The 20,653-nt window shown below is 38.6% G+C and overlaps 3 protein-coding genes across 7 annotated transcripts; 2 read left to right on the top strand and 1 right to left on the bottom strand.

Annotated features, from left to right (window-relative positions):
• The first annotated feature begins 218 nt into the window (after positions 1-218).
• On the top strand, positions 219-10,732 carry zetaCOP (COPI coat complex subunit zeta). Of its 2 annotated transcripts, none has more exons than XM_034982689.2 (6): positions 219-489; positions 1,320-1,465; positions 2,359-2,458; positions 4,112-4,245; positions 5,211-5,301; positions 7,513-7,687. In XM_034982689.2, exons 1-6 carry the CDS (start codon positions 457-459, stop codon positions 7,543-7,545), a joined length of 537 nt encoding a protein of 178 aa, XP_034838580.1. In that variant the 5' UTR covers positions 219-456; the 3' UTR covers positions 7,546-7,687. The 2 variants fall into 2 exon arrangements, with proteins under 2 accessions (XP_034838580.1, XP_034838578.1); XM_034982687.2 differs by lacking the exon at positions 7,513-7,687 and adding an exon at positions 10,609-10,732 and having other exon boundaries at positions 327-489.
• LOC117994547 (isochorismatase domain-containing protein 1-like) lies at positions 10,670-14,951 on the bottom strand. Of its 3 annotated transcripts, none has more exons than XM_069508006.1 (5): positions 14,725-14,951; positions 13,617-13,823; positions 12,837-12,953; positions 12,061-12,183; positions 10,670-11,649 (listed from the first exon to the last, which is right to left on the bottom strand). In XM_069508006.1, exons 1-5 carry the CDS (start codon positions 14,854-14,856, stop codon positions 11,485-11,487), a joined length of 744 nt encoding a protein of 247 aa, XP_069364107.1. In that variant the 5' UTR covers positions 14,857-14,951; the 3' UTR covers positions 10,670-11,484. The 3 variants fall into 3 exon arrangements, with proteins under 3 accessions (XP_069364107.1, XP_069364106.1, XP_034838373.1); XM_034982482.2 differs by having other exon boundaries at positions 11,517-11,649; positions 12,023-12,183; positions 14,725-14,950; XM_069508005.1 differs by lacking the exon at positions 12,061-12,183 and having other exon boundaries at positions 14,725-14,944.
• Positions 14,952-15,187: 236 nt separating this feature from the next.
• LOC138404363 (zinc finger protein ZFP2-like) lies at positions 15,188-19,399 on the top strand. 2 transcript variants are annotated; one of them, XM_069508086.1, is made up of 4 exons: positions 15,188-15,448; positions 16,270-16,771; positions 17,517-17,568; positions 17,916-19,399. In XM_069508086.1, exons 2-4 carry the CDS (start codon positions 16,478-16,480, stop codon positions 19,022-19,024), a joined length of 1,455 nt encoding a protein of 484 aa, XP_069364187.1. In that variant the 5' UTR covers positions 15,188-15,448; positions 16,270-16,477; the 3' UTR covers positions 19,025-19,399. The 2 variants fall into 2 exon arrangements, with proteins under 2 accessions (XP_069364187.1, XP_069364186.1); XM_069508085.1 differs by having other exon boundaries at positions 17,514-17,568; positions 17,916-19,398.
• The last annotated feature ends 1,254 nt before the right edge of the window (positions 19,400-20,653 follow it).

Genomic DNA, 20,653 nt, shown 5'->3' with positions numbered 1-20,653 from the left:
AGCCTTGTCGTCGATGCGACTTGACAGTTGGATTGACACATCATCGGTCGGCTAGAGAATGACAGCTACAATATCACGACCGCAAGCACCTGATTGGTTAATAGTCACTCACTATTGGCTACAATGCATTGTTGGAACATGAATACCATGAATTCATCCGTGTGATTGGCTCAAACGTCAAATGTCAAATGTCTTGATCGTGTGAACACGTCAGTCGTCGTCAAATTTGCTTGCTGTTTGTAATTTGTAAATAAATTGCAATTTTCTAAAGAAATAATGTTTTAACCTGGAATAAATTGCTATAATTCTCTTGCATTTTGCAGGAAATCACATCAATTCGTTTTCTCCTACGGTACCTATTGGGATTGCAGACCTCAGTCATCAAAGCAAAAGACGACGATTGAAAACTTGTGAAAACCTTTGAAATTCCTTGAAATCTAAGTAACTAACGCTAAAATGGTTTACACTACAATGGAAGGAGCTTTATTTGTAAGTAAATCACTACTTTAAATATAACTAAAATTTTAGTTTTCTTGCTTGTATTTTGTTCATCAAAATAACCAAAAAAATTTAGGTACTTAATAAGCACAAAGACTCAGGTCTGCAGCACTGGTATTCAATACAAGGCAATGCAAGCCAGCATACCAGAGTAATACTTGATGTGATTGACTGAATTTTTGGTATTTTTGATGCAAACATGCATTTTAGCCAATATCAATGAAAGGGGCTTGTAGTCACACTGTAGATGACGAAATTAGAAGATGTAACCTTAAGGTTTGGGTGTGGACTTGTTTGTAACATCTGCAAGGGATTTCTAGGAACAGCTTTGTAGAGCGTTGTCTCTGTCACTCATACCTGTATGTCATTTTGTCAGTCTCAACAACAGACAATGGTACTGATAAAATGATTAAAAAAAAAAAAAATATTAATGAATCATCCTGGACTGAAATTTTTTAGGCAACCCACATGCAATATATTTATTGACATATTAAATCTAAATATATAAAATGAAAAGGTGACTGACTGACTGACTGATCTATCAACGCACAGCTCAAACTACGACTGATCGGGCTGAAATTTGGCATGCAGATAGGTATTATGACGTAGGCATCCGCTAAGAAAGGATTTTCGAAAGTTCAACCCCTAAGGGGGTGAAATAGGAGTTTGAAATTTGTATAGTCCACGCGGACGAAGTCGCGAGCATTAGCTAGTTGAATATAAAATACGTTTCATCCATTAACCAGCTCGGTGAAGGTCGTTCTATAGCGGGATCCTATACTATATTATTGTCTTATCTATTAGTAATGTTATGTTTCCAGGAACCCACCCTGTACATAGTAAAAGGTATGTGTATCTTGGACAGCGACGGGAACAGAGTACTGGCTAAGTACTATGACAAGAATGTGCTGCCAACTGCCAAGGAACAAAAGGCATTTGAGAAGAATTTGTTCAATAAAACACATAGGTAAATACAATCTATATATACTACATATAAATAAGGTGGACCCCCGGTAATCCGACAAACGTTTTGCAGGGCAATTTGTCGGATTATAGAGTACTGCCTAAGACCCCCTATAATTCGGATTTTTTTTACAAAACAGTACCTTGTAATCCGACAAGGTGGCCTAAAATATCACATTTTTCTTTGTCAGTGTTTTGTGCTTTCGCTTCTGAGCTTGTGACGACTGGGTACGAATACGTAATACATAATACACAATGAATAAACACAAAATAATGAACATACGCTAGACTGCAGGGCTATCTTCTTCAAACTTCAAATTCAAACTAAGCAATCAGAATCAAAACCCTACGTGTCGAGCACAATTATAGTGGTGGTGCGTACAAATCATAACTTGTTCAATCGTGCATTAGCGAGGAGTTTCATGTCGGATTACAGGGGGTGCCAGATTAGACAGAGCCGGATTACCAGTGTCCACTGTATATGGAAAGGGTGCATCTAGCCACTAAGTTGTATACCCTTGATATCAAGGCATACAGCATTGTGCTGAGCTGGAACCTTTTTTAGGGTTCTGTACCTTAAAAGGAAAAACGGAACCCTTATATAGGATCACTTTGTTGTCTGTCTGTCTGTCAAAAACCTACAGGGTACTGCGGCATTTTCTTTTGGCATTCCGAACCAGTAGTAAATGAAACTAGTTGACGATTCAAAACCACTTGTAAAAGTTTACTTGAATAAAGTATATTCTATTCTATTCTCCATAATGTTCTCAAAGGTGTGTGAAGTCTACCAATCCACAAAACCCTTCTCACTCTGAGAGGAGACCCGTGTTCTGTAGTGAGCCAGTGATGGGTTGAACATGATGATGATGATGATTGTTTTTTTTTATACATTTCCAGGGCCAATGCAGAGATCATAATACTGGACGGCATGACTTGTGTGTACAAGAGTAATGTTGACTTATTCTTCTATGTCATAGGAAGCTCACACGAGAATGAGGTGATTTATTATTTACTAGCTGATGCCCACAACTTCGTCCGCATGGATTTAGGTTTTTAATAATCCTGTGAGAACTCTTTGACTTTTCCCAGAAAAAAGTAGCCTATGTGTTCCATCCAGCAGGGTTAGCATGGGCGGGGATATAATTTTCTCCCCGGGGAAAGGATAAAATCTTTATCCCCTCCAACAGCTTTATCCATTCTCCGAGCATGGGCTCACGGGTGGATATAATTATCCAGTGAATAAAACGGGGGACTTTTCGGTTTTTGGATCTTTTCCTTTACCTTTATTGGGTTAATGGTAATTGGTATTTGGGACCTATGTTGGGTTTATGTTGGGGTTCCCAACCATATTCCAAACATAACCCAAACACAACCCAAACATAACACAAACACAACCCAAACATAACCCAAACACAACCCAAACATAACCTAAACCCAACAGGTACCGCGAGACATGTTTTGATTTTTTAAGTTCTATGAGAAGAGAGAGAAGAAAGAGAAAAACTTAAACCCACGTCTAATGTCGAGGATAAAATTGTCCCCGAATTAGGGATAAACTTCTCCTCTCCCCTGTTGCCGTGCTTTGAGAGGTGGACAAGTAAATTTTATCCCTCGTCAGTGGATATAATTGGGGGATAAAATTTTTTGTCTCCTGCCCATGCTAGGGGGGCAGGGTATAATCTATCTCCATTTCAAATTTCATCCAAATCCGTTCAGCCGTTTTTGCATGATTGAGTAACAAACATCCAAACATCCACACTTTCACATTTATAATATTAGTAGGATTATGATTAGGACTATCTGATGGCCGCGGCTTCGTCCGCGTGGATTTTGGTTTTTAATAATCCTGTGGGAACTCTGACTTTTCCCAGATAAAAAGTGCCTATGTCACCCATGCAAAAAAACACGTTAATCCGTTGCTCCGTTGCGACGTGATTGAAGGACAAACCAACAAACAAACACACTTTCGCTTTTATAATAAGGGTACTGATAAAAAAATATTCTTTTCTCCCACTTACTCGGATTTTTTTCATTATTATAAATAATATAAGGAAAAAAACCGGCCAAGTGCGAGTCAGGCTCGCGCAATAAGGGTTCCATACTACAGTCTTATTTTTTCGACATTTTGCACGAAAATTAAAAAACTATGATGCATAAAAATAAATAAAAATCTGTTTTAGAATGCACAGGTGAAGACCTTTCATATGATACGCCACTTGGTAAAGTAATCTCTTTGAAAGTTGAAAATAGCCATATTTGTTTGGGAACACATTTTAATTTTTTTCTTGTGATGCAACCACAAATTCACGGTTTTTAAATTTTTCCCCTCACGTCTGCTATAAGACCTACCTTCCTGCCAAATTTCATGATTCTAGGTCAACTGGGAGTACCCTAAAGGTTTCTTGACAGGCAGACAGACAGATAGACAGACAGACAAAGTGATTCTATAAGAGTTCCGTTTTTCCTTTTGAGGTACGGAACCCTAAAAACATGCTTTTCCCCCACTTGCTTGAATTTTTTTTCATTATTTTAAAAAACCGGCCAAGTGCGAGTCAGTCCTCGCTCTTTTAGGGTTCCATACGTTTTGGTCACAGCTTACAAACTACTTTATGAATCGTTGTTTGCAATTTTAAAATTTTCATGATTCCAGTTAATCCTGCAGTCAGTACTGAACGCCCTGTACGAGTCAGTCAGTATACTGCTCAGAAGGAATGTAGAGAAGCGCATACTTCTGGACAGTCTAGATGCTGTGATGTTGGCGTTTGATGAAATCTGTGATGGCGGGTGAGTGACTGTCATTATCATCATCATTAACCCATCGCCGACTCACTACTGAGCACGGATCTCTTCTCATAATGAGAGGGTTTGCTCACAGTCGAATTTCATAGCCAAAATTTTGGTAAAGTGAAGTTTTTATTGCACTTGAAGACATCATCATCATCATGATCAACCCATCGCCGGCTCACTACAGAGCACGAGTCTCCTCTCAGAGTGAGAAGAGTTTTGGCCATAGTCTACCACGCTGGCCATGTGCGGATTGGTAGACTTCACACACCTTTGAGAACATTATGGAGAACTCTCAGGCATGCAGGTTTCCTCACGATGTTTTCCTTCACCGATAAAGCAAGTGATATTTAATTAATTAAAACGCACATAACTCCGAAAAGTTAGAGGTGCGTGCCCGGGATAGAACCCCCGACCTCCGATTTGAAGGCGGACGTCCTAACCACTATTGGCTATCACAGCTTTTTTTGAACTTGAAGACAATCATGCTTAAAATAGCAACGATGAGCTCTAAATTGGAGCACGCTTGCCTAGAAGGCAACTATTGGCTAGAAACTCCAAGCATATCTATCTCCATCGCCCGCTGAGTGACTCTGAGCTTTCTTATCAGGCCCACAGTCGAATTTAATGGCCAAAATTGAATTTATGCCATGAATGACCAATTTTGGCCATGACCTAAACTAATTTTGGCCATGAAAATTAGTGTAGGTCATGGCCAAAATTAGATAAGGTTATTTTTTTTAATAAAAATGGCGAGCAAACAAGTAGGCGGGTCACCTCATGTTAAGTGATTACCACCGTCCATGAATATTTGCAGTACCAGAGGTTATTCAAGGGGGCGCGCCCCCTTGAATAACCCCATGTTGAAATCTAGTGTTGGTTATGGCAAAATTTGGTTCTTTACCAACACCAAAAAGGAAAAACTCAACAAACCCTGGCTAATGGTGAAATGGTTATATTTCCAGCATCATCCTGGACTCCGACCCAACCTCCATAGTGGGCAGAGCCGCCCTACGCACTGAGGATGTGCCCCTGGGCGAACAGACCGTAGTTCAGGTAATGGACAACTTTAATAAGCTTTTCTGGTGATTTTCTTTGTACGTACATACAGGGTGTAATCAGAACGCTAGCGAAAACTTAACGATGGCGAATTCCAAAATACGTAATGTCTTTTTTTTTTAATAATAATATTAGCCATATTAAATGACTAATATTCCCCTTTCTTCTCCAACTAAGCATCAGGCTTGAGCTAGGAGTAGGTACGACAATAGTGCAACGGGCGGGGTTTGAACCGTCCACCTTTCGGTTTTCAGTCCACTCCTTAACCGGTTGAGCTATTGAGGCTCATCCGGTATCCGGCTCTTATATCTTGTACGCTGGTAGGTACGGAACCTTTCATTTGGTACATTTGGTAATAGTGTGGTAGCTTTTCTAGTGGGCATCCTTGTCTAGCATCTTACTTATAATCTAAATCACATTATCTACAGGTTGTAACCAGAAGCGAAAACTTAAGGTTATACTAGCTAAACACAATCCAATACCAATAACCATTTGCCTCATTTTAAAGTTTGTGATTTAGTATTTTTCAAACCTGCAATGTATAGCGTGCAAAACTCGGGTCGATGCCCCGCCTACGACGCGGCATTGTCTCCGAGTGGCCTACTTACGCAAAGTTCGTTGCGCTCTTGCGTCAGTCAGATGTTTTATTTGCAATATATCGTAAACTTTTACAAAATTATAGGATTTTTATATTATTTTTTCGGTAATCAGTAATCATCAGTACTATCACCTGTCTTTGTTTTTGCTAGCGTTCTGATTACACCCTGTAGTTACAATTATTGTCTGTCCAACATTGATGTAGGATAGTAGGTATAGATGGCAGCTCACGAATAAAATTACATCGCTCAAGAGGCCAGGTTTGCACACATATACAATACGCGGCAGAAAATAATGTACATCGACCTTTAGAAAGAGATAGCGGTTTTGTAGAGCATTGTCTCTGTCGTTGAGAACGACAAAACGTCACGTAGGTATGAGTGACAGAGACAACGCTCAACAAAGCCGTAATCTCATTCTAACAGTCGATGTACATTATTTTCTGCTACACAATACAGATCTGTTTCTTATTACGAAATCAAGAAAAAACGTTTATATTATCAACAACTGCAGTTAATTATAAACCTTAAACACTTGAACATAAAGTTTGATAACGATTGCAAAATATTTTTATTTAAGACCTCTTGACATCGTCAATTTTAAAAAGATCCGAAAAGTCATTTTTAAATGGGAACAAAAACATATTTTATACAAAAGTAAGACTTAATACCTAAGCAATAAGTCTTAAAATTTGACTATGAATAAAGGACAATTGTCTCTATACAATACTTGCAATATGTACATCATAATATTATCATATTGGTATATTTTCATTTCTTCCCTATTTAGTTACAGTTTCAATATCGGAATACCTAATACCTAAATTTCTCAGTGCATTTTAATTTGGATTTCATTATCATTCAAAACATTTCATAAGAAAATTACATATTTTGTATTATAATATAACACATCCATATTTTCCTATGGTATAGCGTGCAAAGGGGTCAACTAGGTGCATAATAAATATTATAATTATAAATGTGTGCCATACCAATATTATATTATTTGTAGTTATTATTAACGAATATAATACAACAAAACTTATAATCATAATAATCATAATCATTTATTTATTTTGCTCAGATATGGTAGGTACATGTATATTATTTACATGGGGTCTTAAAAGTTAGGTAATCAGTTACATATCCTGCCAAACATGGCGTGCAAAATTATTTCTAAATTATCTAATTTCATTAATATTGCAATGTCATCGTGTACTCATACTCATCATGTAAATGTTTTTATTAATTCAAATGTCTATTTCTATTTATATTATCTTAACAATTAATATTATTTCTTGTTATCCATCAAATCACCAATACAAAAAAAATTACATAATATTTTAAGAAGTATTTAATTTTTTACAAATGTATTACGTTTTATATTATTGTTACCTTTTTTTGTAAATGTTACACTTTTATTACTTATATTTTTTATTTCAAATTTTGTAATAAATTTTTAAAATATTTTAATTTTTTTTTATTTCATTTTAACTGCACAATATTAATAGGTACGCATTTTCTTATATTCATTTATTTTATATGTTTTCACTAACTTAACTAAAACAATTTATTATCTCACTGAATTTATCAAATTAATTCTATATTTCAGGCAATATACAACATAATGAATAACAATTATTAATTTTCAAAAAATCAAGGAAAAGGGGAAAAGTCTAATAAAATTACATTTTACTTAAAGTAGTACCTACACCTATTGTTAGTTTAGTTCTTTAACTATTTGTTTATATAGATTATTGTACAGATAATATATTATTTTTGGTTTATTTTATTTTTATTTTATTTTCTATAACCAACCTTTTGCATGTCATTTTTTTATTATTTACTTACTAAATTACTAACCTATGTGGTAGTTGAGCCCAAGAGGGGATTTTGGGATTTACTCGAGCGCGTCAGATTGAGACAAGGGAAGTTAATTAGATGCAGAAAAGGGTGCATTTCATTGATCTGACAATTTGAGCGTGACATCGTACCGGAAGCCGAAGTCTCCCACCAGACCAGAAACTTAGAAATCATAAAATTCCAAACCCTTGCCAGGAATCGAACCCGGGACGTCCCGCTAATAAGACCACAGTGCTTACCACTGCGTCAGGGAGGTCGACATTTGTTATTTCCAGTGTGACAAGGTTCTCTTGGCACTTGAATGACATTGACAGGGGGGCGCTGTTGGAGAACAAAGGCTTAGAATATTCAAACATGAACAAAGACGGCAACGTTAGTTCCGATTTTCGCCACGCGCCAAGATAGCCTTGTCGCACTGTATTTCGAGGTTCCTAAAAACATTAAGTACACTTCTTTTTTAGGGTTCCGTACCTCAAAAGGAAAAACGGAACCCTTATAGGATCACTTTGTTGTCTGTCTGTCCGTCTGTCTGTCAGGAAACCTACAGGGTACTTCCCGTTGACCTAGAATCATGAAATTTGGCAGGTAGGTAGATCTTATATCTAACATTTGGGGAAAAATCTGAAAACCGTGAATTTAGGGTTAGATCACACAAAAAGATTAAATTGTGGTCATGAACTAATAATTAGTATTTTCAACTTTCGAAGTGAGTGACTATATCAAGTGGGGTATCATATGAAAGGTCTTCACCTGTACATTCTAAAACAGATTTTTATGCATCATATAGTTTTTGAATTATCGTGCAAAATGTCGAAAAAATACGACTGCGGTACGGAACCCTCATTGCGCGAGCCTGACTCGCACTTGGCCGGTTTTTTTTTTGGAGTCGTGTAACTACTGAACCGATGTTGATAGAACCTTTGCCTAACCTAAATGATTCGTCAGTGCAAACTCATTATAATCAACCCATCGCCGGCCCACTACTAACCACGGGTCTCTTCTCAGAATGAGAAGGGTTTGGCAATAGTCGACCACGCTGGCCAAGTGCGGATTGGCAGACTTCACACACCTTTGAGAACATGGACAACTCTCAGGCATGCAGGTTTTCCTTCACCGTTATAGCAAGTGATATTTAATTGCTTAAAACGCACACAAGTTCGAAAGTTGGCAGTGCGTGCCCGGGATCGAACCCCCGACCTTCCGAATAGGAGTCGGACGTCTTAACCATTTTAGGCTATCACCACTTTTTGGGGTCCGTACCTCAAAAGGAAAAACGGAACCCTTATAGGATCACTTTGTTGTCTGTCTGTCTGTCTGTCTGCCCGTCTGTCTGTCAAGAAACCTACAGGGTACTTCCCGTTGACCTAGAATCATGAAATTTGGCAGGTAGGTAGGTCTTATAGCTGACATTTGGGGGAAAATCTGAAAACCGTGAATTTAGGGTTAGATCACACAAAAAAAATTAAATTGTGGTCATGCGAAGTAATAATTAGTATTTTCAACTTTCGAAGTGAGATAACTATATCAAGTGGGGTATCATATGAAAGGTCTTCACCTGTACATTCTAAAACAGATTTTTATGCATCATAGTTTTTGAATTATTGTGCAAAATGTCGAAAAAATACGACTGTAGTACGGAACCCTCATTGCGCGAGCCTGACTCGCACTTTTGCCGGTTTTTTAATTGCTATCTCACGGTAAGTCAAATCAATACATTAATCTTCCGAGAACTACTTACATTACGCGGCAGAAAGTAATGTACATCGGCCTTTAGAATGACTTTTCGGTTTTGTAGAGCGTTGTCTCTGTCACTCGTACCTATATGACGTTTTGTTGGTCTCAACGACAGAGACATTGCTTTACAAATCTGTTATCTCCTTCTAAAGGTCGATGTACATTATTTTCTGCCGCGTATTATATAGTACTAGAATTTATATATGTTACGACGATATACCTGCGCGTTTTCCCAATTTCTCATTCAGTTAAAATTAGTCAATTTTGACGACCTCCCTGGCGCAGTGGTGAGCGCTGTGGTCTTAATAGTGGGAGGTCCCGGGCTCGATTCCTGGCAGGGGTTTGGAATTTTATAATTTCTAAATTTCTGGTCTGGTCTGGTGGGAGGCTTCGGCCGTGGCTGGTTACCACCCTACCGCCAAGCGATTTAGCGTTCCGGTACGATGCTGTGTAGAAACCAAAGGGGCATGGGTTTATTAAAAACTGCCATACCCCTACCAGGTTAGTCCGCTATCATCTTAGACTGCATCATCACTTACCACCAGGTGAGATTGCAGTCAAGGGCGAACTTGTATCTGAATAAAAAATAAAAAAAAGATAAAACCTACTCCATTTTCAAAATTGACATTTTTAATATATTCCCTAAAATTGAGATTTTATTATCTGGCAGCCTTTGTTCTACAACTACGCCCCCCTGTCCATGTCATCCAAGTGCCCAAAAGAGCCTTGTCGTACTATATGTTATGTGCTATCATCATCATCATCAACCGATAGACGTCCACTGCTGGACCTCGGTCTCCTGTAGGGACTTCCACACGCCACGGTCTTGCGCCGCCTGAATCCAGCGACTCGTCTAATATTATGGGATACTAGTTGATGCCCGCGACTTCTTCCGCGTGGAATTAGGTTTTTTAAAATCCCGTGGGAACTCTTTGATTTTCTGGGATAAAAAGTAGCCTGTCACTCCAGGTTTTTATCTATGCCCATACAAAAAATCACGTCAATTCCTTGCACCGTTGCGACGTGATGGAAGGACAAACCAACAAACAAACACACTTTCGCGTACTGATACCTAAGTATATAACTTATATTTGAATTCCGTACTTTTCAGGTCCTGCAATCTGCCAAGGAACAACTCAAGTGGTCTCTATTGAAATGAAACTATGTAGGTATAATGTTCAAAAATATATTAAGTCTTAAGTTGAATAAAGTATTTAAATAACAACTAATAACAATTGTATAATTTCTTAATAGTCCCGTTATAGAACATATAATATACTTACATGAAAATTGAAACACCCATGAAGTAGAAATAAAGGATATTTTACTCCAATACTTATGTGTATGTATGTATATAATATGTGACTTGATGCATTAATTTTAATTTATCAAATCACATATAGATGGCGCTGTTGTCATTATCTTGCACATAAACATGTTAAAATATCTTGTGTAGTACGGAACCCTTCGTGTGCGAGTCCGACTCGCGCTTGACCGGTTTTTTATAATTTATCAAGGTAGCCCTGGTCATTGTGTCCGAATTGATCCGAAGTAAGAGTTAAGTTTGGATATAGCTTTGAATGCGCGGTTGTTTTTGTCTCTGAGCAATTCGATTTTAATTTATCAAATCACATATAGATGGCGCTGTTGTTATTATCTTACAGTGTTGCACATAAAATGTTAAAATATCTTGTGCGATAGTACGGAACCCTTTGTGTGAGAGTCCGACTCGCGCTTGACCGGTTTTTTATAATTTATCAAGGTCATTGTATCCGAATTGATCTGAAGTAGGAGTTAAATTCAGTTTGGATATGGCTTTGAATGCGGGGTTGTTTTTGTCTCTGAGCAACTTGACTTTAATTTATCAAATCACATATAGATGGCGCTGTTGTCATTATCTTGCAGTGTTGCACATAAAAATGTTAAAATATCTTGTGCGATAGTACGGAACCCTTTGTGTGAGTCCGACTCGCGCTTAACCGGTTTTTTATAATTTATCAAGGTAGCCCTGGTCATTGTGTCCGAATTGATCCGAAGTAGGGGTTAAGTTAAGTTTGGATATGGCTTTGAATGCAGGATTGTTTTTGTCTTTCAGCAACTTGAATAAGACGTTTTCTGATGTTCCCACGAAACAGCCGATGTTGTGGAAACGCTGAAACAAAAAGATCATAATCATCATCATCATCATCATCATCATCATCTGAATTGTCAATTTAGCAATAATCGATTGTTGCAAAAGACAATCGAATGAATCGAATAATCAAACAGTCGATTGTCGTCTTTACAAAAATCAAGTCTTTACAATTCAGTGTGTTTTAAGTAATTAAATATCACTTGCTTTAACGGTGAAGGAAAACATCGTGAGGAACCTGCATGCCTGAGAGTTCTCCATAATGTTCTCAAAGGTGTGTGAAGTCTACCAATCCGCACATGGCCAGCGTGGTAGACTATGGCCAAAACCCTTTTCACTCTGAGAGGAGACCCGTGTTCTGTAGTAAATACTAAAGTTATAATAAAACACATACACAAATCAAAGTTTAGCTATAACGTCATAGCTTAAAACATCGCTAGTGGGTTCTGTAAAAAGCTTGGAAACGTGCTTGAATGCTGGATGCTGCTTGTCCCTTAGCAGCTTGAAAAGCACATTTTCTGATGTGCCTATGAAACATCCCAGCGATTGCATGCGCTAAAAACATTTAATAAATCTAAACTCAACTAAATTTATAAATAACTAGCTTATGCCCGCGACTTCGTTCGTGTGGATTTAGGTTTTTAGAAATCCCGGGGGAACTCGTTGATTTTCCGGGATAAAAAGTAGCCTATATCACTCTCCGGGTCTTATTTATACCAGCGTTTCCCATTTGCTGGGTCGCGACCCAGTACTGGGCCATCAAATTAAAATACCGGGTCGCCACATACCTGCCTTGTTTTAAAAATATTACCTACATTTCTATAGACACGTCGTAAATATTCGTAAGGGGTATTTTACCTAATGGTTTAAAAGTGTGTTAAGTGGGTCATGAAGAAGCAGTGTGAAAATTACCGGGACATGGCAGAACCATTTGGGAAACACTGATCTATACTCATGCAAAAAATCACGTCAATCCGTTGGACTGTTGCGACGTGATTGAACGACAAACCAACAAACAAACATACTTTCGCATTGAATTGAAATGGCAGACTACTCATGATCAACCCATCACCGGCTCACTACAGAGCACAGGTCTCCTCTCAGAGTGAGAAGGGTTTTGGCACAGCTTTTTTCCCAGGCAGGCAGACTACTAGATAGGCCAAAATCTTCAAATCCGTTTTGTTTAGTTCTAGCCTCTGAATACCAACCTGCAAAGCTAACCCCCTGTCCATCAGAGACCTGGAGGAAACTCCGTCGGCCAAAACATGTACCATGATGTTGTCATTCAACAAGTCTATCACAGTCTGTTCTATGCATACGTGGGCCTGAAATGAAAAATAAATCTACACATTGGTACTGATTCTGAGCACAACCAAATTTTAGAGTATTCGCATCCTCTTCTTACTAATGTAATATGAAAAGGACAGACGCAGTTTGACAGTTTTAAATTGAATTTTTAGATGGAAAAACCTGTGATTTTAGCGCACAGTCGTTTGTCCAAATTTGGCAATGAGGGGTTCCTTTTTTCGTTTTGAGGTACAGTAACTACAAAAAACCGGCGAAGTGCGAGTCAGGCTCGCGCAATGACGGTTCCGTACTACAGTCGTATTTTTTCGACATTTTGCAGGATAATTCAAAAACTATGATACATATGAAAATAAATAAAAATCTGTTTTAGAATGCACAGGTGAAGACCTTTCATATGATACCCCACTTGATATAGTTATCTTACTTAGAAAATTGAAAATACTAATTATTAGTTCATGAACACAATTTAATTTTTTTGTGTGATGTAACCACAAATTCACGGTTTTCAGATTTTTCCACGAATGTCAGCTATAAGACCTACCTACTTGCCAAATTTCATGATTCTAGGTCAACAGGAAATACCCTGTAGGTTTCTTGAGACAGACAGACAACAAAGTGATCCTATAAGGGTTCCGTTTTTCCTTTTGAGGTACGGAACCCTAAAAAACTAATTCTTTTACCTCAATACCAAACAGCACAACTGAGCCCAAATTTGGCACATCCGTCTTCAACCTTTCCTGTAGTTCTGGAGTGTACATGGAAAACTTCGTCTTTTCATATACAAGCTTTGCACTGTCTAGTTTAATGTCTTTCGTAGTGTGTCCTAATCCTTTGGGGTACTGTTCCGATACATATACTGGTATGTTGAAGTGTTTTGCAGCTTCTAACTGGAATTTAACAAGTTTTTCACTAAAGTAAGCTAAGAAAAAACTGCGATAGCCTGGTGGTTAGGACGTCCGCCTTCTAATCGGGGGTCGGGGGTTCAATCCGGGCCCGCACCTCTAACTTTTCGGATTTAAGGGCGTTGTAAGTAATTAAATATCACTAGCTTATGCTCGCGACTTCGTCTGCGTGGACTTCTCAAATTTCAAACCCCTATTTTACCCCCTGAGGGGTTGAATTTTCAAAAATGCTTTCTTAGCGGATGTCTTCGTCACAATAGATATACGTCACAATAGATATTTTTATTCCAAATTTCAGCCTAATCCGTCCAGTAGTTTGAGCTGTGCGTTGATAGATCAGTCAGTCAGTCAGTCAGTCACCTTTTCCTTTTATATATTTAAATTTGCTTTAACGGTGAAGGAAAGCATCGTGATGAAACCTGCATGCCTGAGAGTTCTCCATAATGTTCTGAAAGGTATGTGAAGTCTACCAATCCGCACATGGCCAGCGTGGTAGACTATGACTAAAACCTCTGAGAGTACTCTGTAGTGAACCGGCGATGGGTTGATCATGATGAAGCTAAGAAAGTCCTCAAAGAAATATCTTTAGTCTTTATAACCAGAATTCATAGTCAAGATGGGGGCTTCTTTAGAGGATGATTCAAACGAACTGTCATTTTCAACCCTTATGCAATGCATTAAGGTTGTATATGACACAATGTTCTCTAAAGAAGCCGCTATGAAACGTTGAGAAGCTAATTAAAATTAAATTATAATTTCCGACCAAGGAGTGACATTCTTGACCCTTATCTACCCTAATCAAGAAGTTATCTTCATTTATACGACAAGATATCTTAAACGGAGTTTAATTATTACGTAACGAATAATAAATAATCAAAATAAATACCATTTTATTGGCAACTTTGACCACCTCGGCGAAATGTTTCACGTGAGGTCGGAATGTCTCTTGCACATCGCATAGTAAGAACACGGTTCTCTGAGCTTCTAGGGCACCCAATTTAAGTATGTTTCGTGCCATTTCTTTAATAACTAGGTACTTTGTTTCTTTGCTTGAGATAACCGGGCGATACAATAAATATTTACAAGATTACTGATTATATACTCTTTGGTTCCTACCACAGTCTTACTCTCAACCAAAGAGTATATAATCACTACGTTTTACTCTCAACCATAGTAATCCGTAGAACTGTTCACCACAGAGTACATTGAGTGTTCTGATCTCTATAGTAGATAATCTATGGTTCTGATGCACTTCTGATCACAGACTTCTGATGTTCTCCGTGTTCTCAAATCACAGAGTACAGAGTATATATATCACAACGTTTCAGAATTCAGAGCACAGATTCAGAGTACTTTTTACATCTCAAATCGAGTGAATCGTATCTTATTTTATATAAATTAATATAAATAGCAGAGCAACAGTTGGCAGGAACAATACAAGTAAAAAAATAACTCTGTGAGGTCTTCAGTCCTCTCCTACTGGAGCGCAAGTTGCAACAAAAAACATTAACACCGGTCACCGACAGCAAAAACATAATGCAGTGTTTTGTGCCTTTTTGTGAGAACACGTCAAGTCTCGCGTCCAAATCTGTGAGGATTACATTTCACAAGTAAGAATACATTTTGGATCCTAGTGCGCTCACCGGTACGCGATCTGCACGAACTCGTCTGATCGTCGGTTCTGCGACAGACATGGCATGCCCCAGCCCAACGCCCACTGTCCGTCAACAGCTTGCTAATCCATTGGGCTACGTCGGTCACTTTATATTTCTCCTACGGATTTATTTAAGTACCTACCTATGTATAAGTACACTTTCCCTTTTCATTAAATTAATATTATACAAATCTGACATATTAGTGTCAAGTATAGAAAACCTATATTTCGTCATTCTCATCCAATATGCATCTACTTTTGCACCTACTTAGAGATGTGTCAACTCGACTTACTAACTCGAGTTGTGCTAAATTCGAGTTAACTTGAATTGTGCTAAGTTTGAATTAATCCGAGATGTGCTAAGTTTGAGTTAACTCATGTTTAGCCTGCCTGTAAATGTCAACGAATCAAGCTAGATTGAAGAAAAAATATGTAAAAAAGTAATTGGCAACAAATCATACACTCCGTTTTTCCTGCTAACTTATGTTGTGTAACTCGAATTCAAATCTGGAATTTAAACTCTAGTTAACTCAAGTGGTATTTATTCCGAGTTGGCTCATCTCTAGACCTCTACATCTACAGTCTACACCTGCCTATATATGCTTCTTCAGTAGCTAACATTTTTTTTTAACATTCATCTTTAACTTTTCAAAAGATGCTGCCCACAACTGATATTGTCACTTCACATTGCTGGGACACCCTACACTCCATTTGCGTAGACATGGTCACCACTCTCAACCTTTTGTCTTCAACCCATATTTAATTATACTGTTACAGATTCCCCAGGTCACGCAAAGTCCGCGCGGCGTGGCTCTGAGCTCTCGGTAAACAGGAATCTCACTTGCCAAGTGGGGCTGTAGTTTGCTCACAGCATTTCCTAACCGAGGACTTCAGTGTAACAAGGAGTGGGTTAAAGAAAATTCGGCCCGGAGCTGTTCCTTCTGTTATTAATGATTTGGAATCATCAGATTCAAACCAGAAGCCAATGTACGCAGACACACATATAGAAACAGATGTACAACGGCTCACTGACAATGTTGTAATAAAACATGAACTACCAGAGTCTATGCTTTGTAAGAACGATGAAACTTTATTGTTTAAAGAGGAACCCTTAGGCCAATACTTCACAGAGACCTGCCGTAATGTCTACGACTCACACTTTGAAGTGTTCAAGCATGAGTTATGTGATGGTTCAGACATGGAACATTTGAGTGACAATCATGTTGATGCAGCTACTATAAACTATTTCAGTTCTAATGATATATCTGCACACAGTAAGGTAAGTTGATATCTTTGGCGTACGTCTATATTATCCCTTCTCTACTTAGTACTATAAAAGCTTAAGTGTGTTTGTTGGTTTGTCCTTTAATTACATCACAACAGAGCAAAAGATTGATGTGATTTTTTGTATAGATATAATTAAAGACTTGAAGAGTAGGCTTAGATAGGCTTTTTCTATGTCAGAAAATAAAGAGTTCATACTGTATTTTTAAAAATGCTGGATCACAAAACTGGAGAATTTGCATGTAGGTTTTTGTACCATAGATCCTGAGCTTAGCTGGGGCGGGTTTTCTCTATGGTGGCTGTGCATAGTTAAATGCTTTGTTCAACTATCAGGTAACCGTGATAGTAACTGTCCCACTTAGACATTGAACTACGAGATGGGAATACAGAGTGCACCTATGTAGGCTTAGACCAGTGTAGGCTTTAATTGTGACACAGGCCTAAGCCTGTATTCCCTCACTCTAGTTCAGCCTCTTAATGGAACAGTTACTGTCAGGGTTATCTGATACAGACAGCAATAGGACTTAACAGGATGCAGTACGGGGTTGTAACACCACCAACATGGTAACTCCAGGTATTACTGAGATTTCGGATGGACTGGTGGAAAACTCCAATAACTTTCCGTTCAGGAACCAGGAGCTCATTTCCCAGCTCCAACAAAGTAGAGGCTTGCCTGTAACTGTATGGTAGTAGACTGTGGTGGCTAACAACTAACATTGTGTACACTTTGTTTTCAGCAGGAGCCTTCTCAAGCTGGAGTGAGTTCGCCTGCAGACAATGCTCAAAGACTTGGTAAGTGTGAAGAATATCCACAGTTAAATATATCATACACTTACAGTAGTATTATCACAAAATTTTATCTGTAATTGTTTCAAACATACCAACATATAGGTCTAATAACTGTGTCTAGAAACTTTGGTACGAGACAGGAGGAAGCCATGCACTGTGCACACCTGCACGTCACCCTGGGGCTGTGAGGGTGTGCGGGGCGCCCCCACCCCGAATGCCATCTCGACCTGTCGCATACTATAGGTTCACTAGCTACAGTATAGACTAATTACTGTCAATTATTTTGATATTTATTATTTAACTTTGTGTTACTTTGCTTTGTTGATTCAGTTACTTATTTAATGTTTCAGACACATCCTTGACGAATAAACACGCAGAAACTGTAGACACGTGTGCGGATGATGACTCTTCAGTGGAAGGAAACTGCTTCAATGCAAAAACACAGCAATCATTAAATACAGCTAAAGACACAGATAACTGTGCGCTAAGCAGTAGGTCCAAGAAGCCCAGGATAACTCACGCTGGCAAGATACTCCTCTCTTGTGAGCATTGCTTGTATAAAACTACATATAATAAGTCTTCCTTAGTGAGACACATGAGGATTCACACTGGAGAAAAACTTTCTAACTGTAAGCTTTGCAACTATAAATGTTCGAATGCAAGTTATCTTAAAGTCCATATGAGGACTCACACTGGGGAAAAACCTTATAATTGTAAACACTGCAGCTATAAATGTTCACAAGCAAGTCATCTTAAAGTCCACATGAGGACTCATACTGGAGAAAAACCTTATAATTGTAAGCACTGTAACTATAAATGTTCAGATACAAGTAATCTTAAAGTCCACATGAGGACTCACACTGGGGAAAAACCTCATAATTGTAAGCACTGTAACTATAAATGTTCAGATACAAGTAATCTTAAAGTCCACATGAGGAGTCATACTGGGGAAAAACCTTATAATTGTAAGCACTGCAACTATAGACGTTCAAATACAAGTAATCTTAAAGACCACATGAGGACTCATACTGGAGAAAAATCTTATAATTGTAGGCATTGCAACTATAAATGTATAAAACAAAATCAGCTTAAAGTCCACATGAGAACACACACAGGAGAAAAACCTTATAATTGTAAACACTGCAACTATAAATGTTCACAAGCAAGTCATCTTAAAGTCCACATGAGGACTCATACTGGAGAAAAACCTTATAATTGTAGGCATTGCAACTATAAATGTATAAAACAAAATCAGCTTAAAGTCCACATGAGAACACACACAGGAGAAAAACCTTATAATTGTAAACACTGCAACTATAAATGTTCACAAGCAAGTCATCTTAAAGCCCACATGAGGACTCACACTGGGGAAAAACCTTATAATTATAAGCATTGCACATATAAATGTTCGATTGCAAGTAATCTTAAAGTCCACATGAGGACTCACACTGGAAAGTAACTCTTCTCTTGCGAGCATTGCTTGTATCTATACAAGCAATGCTCGCGACACTTCGTTTTTTTTTTAAATTCAGATACAAGTTAGCCCTTGACTGCAATCTCACGTGGTAAGTGATGATGCAGTCTAAGATGGAAGCGGGCTAACCTGGAAGGGGTATGGCAGTTTTATTAAACCCACACCCCTTTGGTTTCTACACGGCATCGTACCGGAACGCTAAATCGCTTGGCGGCATGTTTTTGCCGGTAGGGTGGTAACTAGCCACGGCCGAAGCCTCCCACCAGACCAGACCAGAAACTTATTAGATTTGTAACATAATGATGTAATAATGTATTATTGTATTATGTGTAATGTAATATATATTATTATATCTTTTAATATTCATGAAATTTCGTTTTATTTAGCCTTTTTCCCCCTTAGCGATTTCAGAATACGGTATTTGACAACTAGTCAAATCAGTAACTTTTTATCAAACGTCAAAACACGCGCTTAAGTTATGCGATATTCTATGAAATACTGAAATGTGACGTCACATCACAATGACGTACTTCTTTTAGTTTAATCGATAATTTAAAATGAAAAAAAGGACGTGGATGTTACGTACTTTGGAAGGCCCTCTATTTAATAATCACTGAGAAATAATTTATTTTTGATGTAGTCAAATACCCAATTGCTGCCATAGAAGAAGTTGTTTATCTCAAAACACCTTCCAGATGATGATGATAGGGTCCACATGCCGCGGTCTTGCGCCGCCTGAATCCAGCGGCTCTGCGACTCGTCTGATGTCGGCCGTCCACCTAATGGAGGGTCTTTCAATGCTGCGTCTTCCGGTGCTAGGTCGGAACTCCAGCACCTTGGGACCCCAACGTCTATCGGTTTTGACCATTGCCACTTCAGCTTCGCAACCCGTTGAGCTATGTCGGTTACTCTGGTTCTCCTACGGATCTCATTTCTGATTTGATCACGTAGAGCAACTCCAAGAATAGCTCTCTCCATCGCCCGCTGAGTGACTCCGAGCTTTCTTGAGAGGTCCATAGTTAGCGACCATGTCTCGGATCCATATGTCATCACTGGCAACACGCACTGTTCGAAGACTGGTCTTCAAGCACTGAGGACAAGAAGACATCTCGAAGCTTCCTGAACGCTGCCCAACCGAGTTGGATTCGGCGTCTGACCTCTTTCTCGAAATTGGACCTACCCAACTGGATTGTGTGGTGTCCTAGGTATGTGCCTACCTATACTCGTCTATAATTTCAACGAACTCAACGATTACTGGGTGGGGCAGGGAGCCGCTGAATTCAGGCGGCGCAAGACCGTGACGTGTGGAAGTCCCTACAAGAGACCTATGTCCAGCAGTGGACGTCTATAAGTTGATGATGATGAAAAATCAGACTAGGTAATGACTAGGTAGGTATTACTTTGAAAGAAACTTCGCTACAAATAAAAGTCAATTATTATAAGTCAAATCCAGATATCCAGACCATTTCTCTATTATTAGGTATCTTACCTTTGTTTCGACCGACGCTGACGGCTGACCGTAGTAGGTAAAAGTATTTTTTTCGAAAGCCCTTCCCGCCGAAACGCACGCGTTGTCGGCCATCTTTGTTTTTTTTTTTAATCTTGCGGTTGCGT

This window comes from Maniola hyperantus, chromosome 27 (assembly GCF_902806685.2).
Source record: "Maniola hyperantus chromosome 27, iAphHyp1.2, whole genome shotgun sequence".
NCBI classification, from domain to species: Eukaryota; Metazoa; Arthropoda; class Insecta; order Lepidoptera; family Nymphalidae; genus Maniola; species Maniola hyperantus.
The sequence above is the reverse complement of the archived record's forward strand: the minus strand, read 5'-3'. Positions and strand labels throughout refer to the sequence as shown.